Here is an 11,177-nt window from a genome sequence, read left to right as displayed (position 1 = left end):
GTTTTTTAAATTAACAATGAATAAGGTATTTTCGAAAAGATATCCTCTCCTTTTATAGAAACATTTCAAAATGTATTGCCTATTTCAATTTGCAATAAAAATAAAATACACGAACATAATTATTCACCATGTTATACAAAAACTTAATATTTCTAGATAATGAGTACCTCTTCTAAATTAGCAAAATTAACAATGAATAAGGTATTTTTTCACAATTTCCTCTCTACTTACGGAAACATTTTAAAGTGTAATGTTTATTTCAATTTGTAATAAATATAAAACATATAAACACAAATAAGAATTACTTCACTACGTATAGCCTGTTTGGCCAAGTTTATTTTTGGCTAAAAAGTATTTTTTTGGCCAAAAGCGCTTTTGGCCAAAAATTGAGGTGTTTGGCCGAGCTTTTGGAAGTAAAAAAAGTGCTTTTAAGGAGAAGCAGAAACAATTTTGGAGAAGCAGAAAAAAGTAGCTTCTCTCCAAAAACACTTTTTTGAGAAGCACTTTTGAGAAAAATACACTTAGAAGCAGTTTTTTAAAGCTTGGCCAAACACTAATTGTTGTTCAGAAGTATTTTTCAAACTAATTAGCCAAACACAAACTGCTTCTCACCAAAAGTACTTTTGAGAAAAATACTTCTCAAAATAAGTTTTTTTTTGCAGCTTGGCCAAACAGGCTATTACTAAGTGGGCGTTTGGACATAAGAATTGTAAAATTCTGAAAAAAAAATTGAAGTGAAAATAGTAATTGAAAATTAGAGTTGTGGTTGGACATGAATATAATTTTGGATTGTTTTTAAATTTTTACGAGTGATTTGAGTGAAAATTTTGAAATATAATTTTTTTGAGTTTTTAAAATTTTTGAAAAATTCTAAAATTTATCTTCAAGTGAAAATTAAAAATTTTATGACAAAACGCTGATTTCATAAAAAAGTAAAAAAAATTTCATGGTCAAACGGGCTCTAAACAATTTTTTTTATTTTTATCCCCAACTTTCAATTCCGGAACTCAGGCCATATTTCAAATTCACTTTCGAAAATGCCCAATAATTCCGCCAGTCCCGCCATTTTTCCCTCTTCCCACTACTTTTCAAAATTTACCCAAAGTCCCAAAAAAAGCTTAAAAGCCAAAAACAACTCTCAGTCCTTCCTCACTCTCTCCATCCTCCGCCACTGTACCCACGGCGCCGCCGCTGTGACCTAACCTACTGCTTCTCTTCGCATATCCTTTCATTTACCTATGCCGAGCAAACGTAAAGCCATTTCTCCGGCGTCAAAGCCGGAATCTTCATCGGCGAGCAGGAAATCGAAGAGACTCGCAACAAAGCCAGATCCAGTAGTAGCTGCACCAGCTGATAGTGATTTTGAAGAGTCAGAACCTGTTTTGTCAACAAAGAAGAAATCTACGAGACGGACAGCTGAAAAAGAAGTAGTAGATTCTCAATCGAAGAGACAAGCTGTTGAAAATTCAGGTCCTTTTGTAGCTGAAAAGGCAGAGCCAGATCCAGACCCAGAGGTGGAGGATTGTGCATTGGAGAGTGATTTTGTGGAAGAGGTGGATGAGACGGAGCACGGGACTTTGAAGAAGAGCTTAGCGGTTTCGCCTTCGAAAAGAAAGCCGAAGAGAAGTGAGAAAGTAAAGGATGAAGAGTGTGTACTTTCCGGTGAACCTGTTCCAGATGCAGAAGCTCGTCAAAGGTGGCCTCATCGCTATGTAAGAAACGTTTTTTAAAATAGTTTTTAATCTGTTTTTACTTTGAACTATATTCTTTTAGCTGCTAAACTGTTGAATATCTTTGAATTCAGAGAGTTGCGTGTTATGTTAACTTGTTTGTCGCCAAGGATACTTTTTAGATGCTCAAATATACAAAAGGATAATGGAAAAAGCTAAGCTATTGATGCACTTGCTTGAATTTTCTTTAGTTTTTGAAAACATGAATTCCTTCAAGTTAACATGAGCTCTTTCTTGCAGGGCTTACTCTTGCTTATTTGGGCACTTTAGCATAAGTATTCCTCCATCTATTTCGATTTATGTTATCCTTATTACTTAGGAAGAGTCAATTTGATAATTTTAAAGCTAAATTAGATTATATTAACACAATATTTTATAAGCTAAAATCTAGATGTTATAAAACCATATAAAAAGCATTATAAGCTGCATTTCTTTTCATCCAATATGATGAAAAATGTATTTTTAAATGATGGTCAAAGCAAACAAAGTTTGAATATCGAAAAACTTGAAGTGTCACATAAATTAAAATAGAAAGAGTATGTATGTTCTAATAGCTTTGTATCGTACATATGAAATTGTGGTTCTTAAAATTGATTGGGGTTTTGGTATTTCAAAATGCTTGTATTTGGATGACACCTTTGAAGTTTGTGAAGAAATACAATTATCTTGTTCATTTCTTGTCCAAATTAATATAAATACATATGTAACTTCTTATATTTTGGTTCTTTATCTATTACTGTTGTTATTATTATTAGTACTTTATTCGTTTCAATTTACGTGACACATTTTGACTTGACATATATAGTCATTTTGGCCAAGTTTTTTTTGGGCAAAAAATTGAGTTGTTTGTTTAGTCCTTTGGAAAGAAAAAGTGCTTTTGATTAGAAGCAAAATGAGTTTTTGAGAAACAGAAAAAAATAGCTTTTCTCCAAAAGTAATTTTCTTAGAAGCACTTTTGACAAAAATACACTTAATAGAGATAGTTTTCTAAAGCTTGGTCAAACACTTATTATTGTTCAAAAGTGCTTTTCAAATTAATTAGCCAAACACAAAAATTGCTTTTCACGAAAAACACTTTTGATAAAAAACACTCTAAAAAATAAGCTTATTTTAGAAGCTTGGCCAAACATGCTAATAGTTTAAGAAAAAAAAGATATTTGAAATTAATGGTCTTAAAAGCTTAAATGATAAAACTTTTGTGGGGTCATTATATTTGTGTAACTATAAAAGCTTTCTATCAAGAGGTAAAATGGATAAAATAACAAGTATGAAGGTAAATTCTTTCCAAATATAGTATTTTTTTATTTGGTATGTTGGTATTAGTGTTATCCAAGGCGTGCACTTAAATCGTGCTTTAGCCATGAATTGAGGCTCAAAACACATTGAGCTCTTAGATGTTGTCATTAAAGCTCTAAGACATACTTTTCCTTGCCAAAGAGCGTAATCTTGAAGAAGCCACACTAAATAATTGATATTTTATTTTATTGTAAATTTTCTTCAATTTTCTTAGTCCATATATTTGGTATTCATGCTTATAGATTTTAGTATTTAACTACACTTACATATTTGTAGTTTTCTTCATTTGCACCTTTCTTCTTCAAAGCCTATGCTTTATTTACACTTTGTGCTTAAACCCCCAACATACCTTAGAGATTTTTTGCTTTTCGCTTTTGATAACACTGGTTGATATGGGATTAAGTTTAAATGGAGAAACATTGTCTGTGCTTCATATAGCCTACCCAACTTGTCTGAGATCGAGATACATTTATTATTATTATTATTATTGCTGTTGTTGTTGTTTAGTAGATATGCAAATCTTATTCGTGAATTAAAAGTGCCATTCAACAAATTATTATAGTACTATATTGTCTGTTTTAAGAGGCTAGTTAATAGTTTGTCCGTTTTAATTTGATAGTTTGAATGAAAATATTGAAATCAATGTTGACAAAAAAGTATGTGAGAGAACATCAACATCTTAGTTTTAAATTTGGTAGTTTAATGTATTTGAGTTCTGGAAAGATGCAAAAGTTGTATGGAGGGATAAGTCAAACATTATGGGGCATTTCAAAATTGAAGATGTCGCAAATTGAGGTTGTGATCAGTGATATCTCTCTTTTGTTACTACTTATTTACCATTTAGTTGAATAATTAGATAGAATGTGTATGCTTTATATCTCAAACCAGAAATAGTACATGTATAGTGAACCTAATACTGTTGAAATACTCACACTGTTGTTTGATTGGGTTCAGTGTAAGAGAGAAATACTTTTGGCATGTACCAAAGGTATTCTTAGAACTTGTGCTCCTAAACTTGTTGTGACTTGCCTATGGGTATGCGAGCATTCATTAAGATAAAATGAAAAGTTTGATGATATTTTAAATATAAAAAATGCCATTCTTTTGAAATAAATTAAAAGATAAAGATATATAAAATGAAACAAAGAGTGTAGCTCCAAAAACCATTTAGTGTTTATTTTATTTTTACATGCTTAACTGTTTTTTGTTTGTTTTGAAAACAGAATAAGGGGAAAGCTAATGGTACTAAGAGCTTAAATGGGTAAGTTTTGCACAACTGTCCATCACAATATTGTTTTTGGCTCATAATAATTTTGTTTATTTTGATCGGTGTATGTGATATTGTTACTTTCATGTTACAGTCAAGATGATGCGGACCAGCAACTTCAAGCTAAGTGCCATTTTACTCAAGCGTCGGTTGATGGTCAGATTTATTATCTTGAGGATGATGCACATGTGAAGGTAAAACATTGTAGTGAAAAGTAGCCTTGGTCTATGTTATGTGAATCCTTCGTTGTGTTGTTTTACCTGTTTCTAAAGGGTTTGATAAGGATGTTTTTTTTTGTGGAGCCCTATTGAATTTTGTGACTATTTATTTGAAAGCTTAAACTTTTTGAGTAATTTCACATTTTATATACTCATGTTTTCAACATGTCTTCTCAGATAGATAGTGGCAACGTTGTGTCTTACTATTTCGCTTTTCAGTGCAAGACCTATTTACTAGCTATTGTTTTTGTTTTGCTTTGCATCTTTCTTTTGGATTTCATGTTGTTCCTATTTTTCCTATGATTTCTATGGTGGTACTAATATTGTCTCCTTTTGTCTTTTTTGTTTTCTTGAGCCGTGTGGTTTTCGGAAACAATCTTTCTACCCCTTCTGGGTAGGGGTAAGGTTTGTGTACACACTACCCTTCCCAGACCCTACTAGTGGGATTTTACTGAGTTGTTGTAATTGAATTATGCCTAAACTATTTTCTGAAAAAAAAAAAAAGATATGCTTTTACTTAGCTAGTTGCTGGTACTCCTTCTTCCCCAATATATTTAGCTGTGTTTGATTGGCACAAAATTTAAATGTTTTTCGAAACTTGTGATCTTAAATAAGCTATAAACAATCATGTGACTAATTGTAAAAATCTTAAACGAGATGATTTACAGTCACATAATTGTAAGAATTAAAATGGTATTAGTACTTGAAAGTTAAAAAAAGATTGCTTAGATTACTTATTAAAGAAAAGAAAGAAAAGAAAGCAGAAAAGAAAGAATGCTTAGGTCTATACTTGGCGCTGTTTGTCTGTGTTGCATTTGACCTCTCAATTTCTCCGTGGAACCTGCTCGTTTTAACAGTGAAATTATGGGCTTAATGCTTTCTTTGTTTTTAGCCCGGTTGATTGCTAGTTTTAGTTTATTATGATACATATGGCCATACGATGGAGTCATGTATTGACTTATTATCAATATTTCTCCTGTAACTAGGCTGCTGATGGTGAGGAGGATTACATTTGTAAGATTGTAGAATTCTTTGAAGCAGTTGATGGCATGCAGTATTTTACAGCACAATGGTTTTACAGAGCTAAGGATACTGTAAGAAATGCCAACTCTATCATATGAAAGGTTTCCTTGTCCTCTTTGTAATGCAATATGGTCTGACATCATTTTTCCTGTTAGGTTATTAAAAGCCATGATCAGTTCATTGACAAGAAGCGTGTATTCCTTTCTGAAATCAAGGATGATAACCCAATCGATTGCCTTGTGATTAAACTCAAGATTGTTCCTGTGCCTTCAAATGTATGTCTGTGTTACCTTATTGGTGGATACTTTGTCTTGGCATTGAGTGGTTGAACTAAAGAATGCTGAATGCTCCTGCAGGCAACTTTACAGTTCAAGGAAAATGCTAAATCAAATTGTGATTTCTACTATGACATGATGTACCTGTTGCCCTACTCATCTTTTTTGAGCTTGCCTCCTGGTATTTCTTTGTTCGCTCTTTTACATAGCTGAATACAGCTCAGTTCCTTTCACATTAATATTCGAGCGTAAACTTGCATAACGGAGAGAGCAATTCTTTGTAGATTCTACAAGTCCAGTTAGTTCATCTTCGACTATATCAAGCGACACTGATGCTGGTGAGGTCAAAGAGCACAATCTGGAAAAAAAGCTCTTGGATCTGTATTCAGGATGTGGAGCAATGTCCACTGGGCTATGCCTTGGTGCTAATAGCAACGGCGTTAAACTTGTTACTGTATGTTCTTTCCTTCAGCTTGTTTATTTTGTTCCAGCACAACGTGGCTTGAATTCTTGTTTCTTTATAAGACCATTTGTCCTTTTGTCTGTTTTGTTAATATAAGTTCTTGGATGCAGAAATGGGCTGTTGACCTCAACCGCTTTGCCTGTGACAGTTTGAGATTGAACCACCCAGGGACTCAGGTAAAGATTTTTCGTTGGTATATAAATATGCCTCTATTATCTTGTTGGCCTGTCAATGAAGAAAATGAATGCACTATTCAGGTGAGGAATGAGTATGCCAGTGACTTCTTATCACTTCTGAAGGAGTGGGTGCAGCTTTGTAGCTCTTTTTCCTTGGTAAAAAGCAATGTTCCCCCACACCCTCACTTAAAAGTAACAGATGAAGTTGAAGAAGATGAAAATGATGATGAAAGTGAAGATTCTGGAGATGATAAAAAAGGTGAAATTTTTGAGGTTGAAGAAATTTTAGAAGTTTGTTATGGGGATCCAAATGCAGTTAAGAAACCTGGACTTTACTTCAAGGTACTTAACCATTGAGCTTGGACTCTTATTTTTAGTATGTCACATTGTCAGCCATAGTTTCTTTGGTAGAATATTTACAGATTTCTTTTGTGGAAAAGCCGAAGTCTTCTGTTTTCAACTTTGTTTTGTTCTGCGTTTCTGACCCTTGTCATTGTTCTCAAGTTACTTTAATTACCTTGTATCTAGGTTCGCTGGCAAGGTTATGGCCCAGAGGAAGACACATGGGAGCCAATAGATGGCTTAAGGTACACCGTACACTCTTGAAGCAGTCTATTCTGAAAATAACATATGTTTTTCTTAAATTCTTTCCAACTAGTTGACATATTGTTATAGTGAATGCCCAAAGAAAATAAGAGAGTTTGTGACCAAAGGCTTCAAAGCAAATCTTCTGCCGTTGCCTGTAAGCTTCATCACTCTCTTTCTAACTAGTTTTGGGTTCCAAAATCTAGACCACTTCTAGGTTGTCAGCTTGTTAATGATTTGTGATTCTGACTCGTATTGATTGCATTTTTCTGTTGATCTTTTCGTAGGGGGATGTGGATGTTATATGCGGTGGACCGCCATGCCAAGGCATCAGTGGGTTCAACCGTTTTAGGAATAAAGAAAATCCCCTGGGAGATCCAAAAAATCAACAGCTTGATGTCTTCATGGACATCGTGGATTTCTTGAAACCTAGGTTTGTACTAATGGAAAACGTGGTAGACCTTATCAAATTCTCCAATGGTTTCCTAGGGCGATATGCATTGGGCAGATTGGTAGGGATGAACTACCAAGCACGCATGGGTATGATGGCAGCTGGTGCTTACGGTCTTCCACAGTTTCGCATGCGTGTCTTTATGTGGGGTGCACTTTCATCAGAGGTATTACTGATTTTGATTTTAAGTTATTTATTAGTTTTATCCATATGAAGGGCAGTGCATCAATCTACCAACTTCACTCTACTTAAATCTTGTCGTGTTGTGCAGAAATTGCCACAATATCCTTTGCCCACACATAAAGTTATTGTGAGGGGTGTTATTCCCACAGAGTTTGAGGTAGGTTTTTGAATTTGTTATAATCCAATGAATGTTGTAGCATTTGCTATTTTACTAAATGTGCATCCACGTGCGAATGCAGTCAAACACAGTTGCTTTTGATGAAGGCCGGGAATTAGACTTAAAGAAAGAACTTTTTCTTGGTGATGCACTTTCTGATCTTCCTTCGGTATGTACGAGATATTAAGTTTTTTTTTTTTTTTTTAAAAGCCACTTGTGATTACTTAACCATAAATTATGGTAGCATCATTTAAACAACCGTAGCATCATTTTCCCTTTAGTTTATGTGCAAGCATTTTCTTTTCAGGTGGAGAATAATGAGCAAAGAGATGAAATGCCTTACACTAATGAGCCCACGTCTGATTTCCAGCATTTTATAAGATTGGGGAGGGATGGTGAGTCCACATATTTTGCTTGTGGCTTAATGTAAATCCGTTTGTTCCATTTTTTTGCATGTGTTACACCTCATAGTTTAACCGCTTGGTCCCCTGAGGGGTGTCAGTTAAAACACCAATTCCATTTGAGAGGTTTCATGTACTAATTAAGGTTGAGCTGAAAGTGGGTTCTGCATTAATAAATATTTTGCTAATGCAGTTCAGTCATTCAATTACATCAAACAGTGGTTTAACTGCTTTCAAATTTTGATTCTGCTATATCTTAGGGGCGCTGGGAAGTGTTCTATATGATCATCGTCCTCTGCAGTTGAATGATGATGATTATCAGCGTGTTTGTCAAATCCCCAAGCGGAAGGTATACAAATTGTTTATGTCTGGCCATTTGTGGTACTTATGTGATGAGCTCCTCGCAGTGCTGACTTATTGACCTGTGATTGTAGGGTGCAAACTTCAGAGACTTGCCTGGAGTTCGTGTTCGTTCTGATAATAAAGTTGAATGGGATCCAGATGTGGAGAGAGTAAAACTTCCTTCAGGGAAGCCTTTGGTATGATTTGATTCGAGTGATACAGTTATTTGTTGTTTGTTTTCTGGATCTTATGTTGCTTAACATCAACAGGTTCCTGACTATGCTATGAGCTTTGTTGGTGGTAGTTCCACAAAGTAAGGATACAGCTTTTTTCCTTCTTCTTTCATATTTGGTATTTTCTTTGCATTTGTATCTGCTTTTCCATAATATTTGTACTGATTTTCATTGTGTGAAATCATGCAGGCCATTTGGTCGTCTGTGGTGGGATGAAACTGTCCCAACAGTAGTGACGCGAGCTGAACCCCATAATCAGGTAGCTTTTTAACTTTCCCATCTTATCTCAAAGACTCAAACCATAGAATTTTGCGTTTTGTTTCATCCTGATGCCATTGTTACTCCTTCCAGACCATAATACATCCACAACAGAATAGAGTGCTTACAATTCGTGAAAATGCAAGGCTCCAAGGTTTCCCCGACTACTATAAATTGACAGGGCCAATCAAAGAAAGGTATCACTTTAACCCTAATGTAATGGATGGTTAAAGATCTGAGTTCTTTTTAATAGATCTTTCAGTAATCCCATCCTATGCTCCATATCACCTATAACTCTGACATGTTTTTATGCTCACTTGGAATACTATCTGGCTTGAGCTTAAATCAATACACGAATACGGAAACATGCCAGAGCCATAGATTTCCTAACAGTATTAATGAGCTGCTGGCTATGGTGCTTCCTGTTTGGTTATACCAGCCTTTACTTTGGAATCTACAGATTATTGTCCAAAAGAAGCTGCTTATGAATGGAGATAGTAAACTGGTTCATCTGTACTTGAAACATCATTTTCCTAGCTTGCTGTGACATGCTTTTGGCTGTTTTATATTACTTAGGTACATCCAAGTAGGTAATGCAGTTGCTGTCCCAGTAGCCCGAGCTCTAGGCTATTCTTTGGCCATGGCAATGAAGGGATCTTCTGATGGAAAACCATTAATGTCATTGCCAGAAAACTTTCCTTCTCACGCGGAACAGATTGAAGTTTCACAATGAAAGAAGTGAAATTACCTGCAACTACCAAATGGTGTTTCCCCCTTTAGGTAGATTATGGGGGACTGATTAATTATAGGGTGTTAGTTATCATTTATTTATTTGCATTCAGACATTGTTTCAAAAAGCGAATGCTTGCCAATGTTGAAGTTGGCGAAGGCATTGAGTTTATGTAACAACTATATGCAAGCATTGGCATCTTGTTCTATCTATTTATTAGAAATTGTATTTCTAGCATTCAATTCAATGAAATATTTCAAGTTGTCATATGTGAATTTTAAAACTTGGGAGGAAAATTTAGGCACATTATGTTTGTCATCACGGTTCAGCCAATTGCTTTGAGCCTTAGTTATTTAGCATCCATCATTTATCTATCTTAAAGAAGTGAATTTATGATGATATTCTGTAAAGGGACATCTACCCCAATAGCTAGAGTAATGGAGCCTCATGACATTTTAGCAAAGTAATGAGGCTGGTGGCTAACATGGATAAGTCAAGCATATTTTTAGCTGGAGCGGATGATCAAATGAAGGAAACATTGGTGCAACAGACTGCTTTCATGCTAGGAACATTCCGTAAAAGATTCCCGGGATTGCCCCTATTATCTAAAAAAATGGAATAAGATAGAGTGTCACCAATTAATTAATAAGATCACTATTAGAATCAACACTTTCTACTCCAAACAATTGTCCTGTCCTGATCACAACTAGTTACTACAGTCTTGTTCTCATTACACAGCTTTTGGGGATCAACAGTACTTAGGAAGCACTGAAGGCAAGAGGAAAATATCACCTGTATCGTGGAAAAAATTTTGTTGTCCAAAGTTTGGTGGTTCAAACATCAAAGGGAGCAGATTGTGGAATGTTGCATATGTTGGGAAGTTATAACAAAGAGGATTCACTAGGGGTGAAATGGGTGCATGAGATTTATACGAGGAATAATAATGATATATGTGTTGCGGAAGCCAAATGTATAGAGTGTGAATAAGTCACAACTACTATACCAAAAATTATGACAGCCACCAAATAATAAATAAGACAATAAAGCAATAATAAAGGGAACACCAGAATTTACGAGGTTCGGCTAATTTTGCCTACTCCTCGGACACAACCAATATTTTATTCCACTCCAAAAATACAAGTGAAATAATACTAAAGAGAGAAGATACAAATGCCTTAAACAGATGAGAAGGCAAATGAGAGGTGTGTTTCAATCCTAAACATTAGGCCTTCTTTTATAGGGGAAAAATCCCCCCAAACTTAACTCCCAACCAATGTGGGACTTTGGCATTTTGCCAAACTTCAACAAATCTCCACCTTGGCAAAATTCCACATTTTCAATTCTCTCTCAATAACAAATTTTGGTTGTGTCTTCATCTTCAATCTTCAG

At 34.9% G+C, this 11,177-nt stretch overlaps 1 protein-coding gene across 1 annotated transcript; it reads left to right on the top strand.

Annotated features, from left to right (window-relative positions):
• Positions 1–1,165: 1,165 nt before the first annotated feature.
• On the top strand, positions 1,166–9,981 carry LOC104228752 (DNA (cytosine-5)-methyltransferase CMT3-like). The gene is given in 21 exon segments (NM_001302594.1): positions 1,166–1,712; positions 4,250–4,287; positions 4,388–4,487; positions 5,498–5,605; positions 5,690–5,809; positions 5,891–5,990; positions 6,094–6,263; positions 6,383–6,448; positions 6,530–6,790; positions 6,977–7,035; positions 7,124–7,190; positions 7,321–7,650; positions 7,756–7,824; positions 7,907–7,993; positions 8,132–8,219; positions 8,486–8,574; positions 8,660–8,764; positions 8,837–8,880; positions 8,990–9,059; positions 9,152–9,255; positions 9,635–9,981. Coding segments are annotated over 21 exon segments (2,706 nt in total). The 5' UTR covers positions 1,166–1,238; the 3' UTR covers positions 9,792–9,981.
• Positions 9,982–11,177: the final 1,196 nt, after the last annotated feature.

The sequence above is a fragment of the Nicotiana sylvestris genome, chromosome 10, assembly GCF_000393655.2.
Source record: "Nicotiana sylvestris chromosome 10, ASM39365v2, whole genome shotgun sequence".
Classification (NCBI taxonomy): domain Eukaryota; kingdom Viridiplantae; phylum Streptophyta; class Magnoliopsida; order Solanales; family Solanaceae; genus Nicotiana; species Nicotiana sylvestris.
The sequence above is the reverse complement of the archived record's forward strand: the minus strand, read 5'-3'. Positions and strand labels throughout refer to the sequence as shown.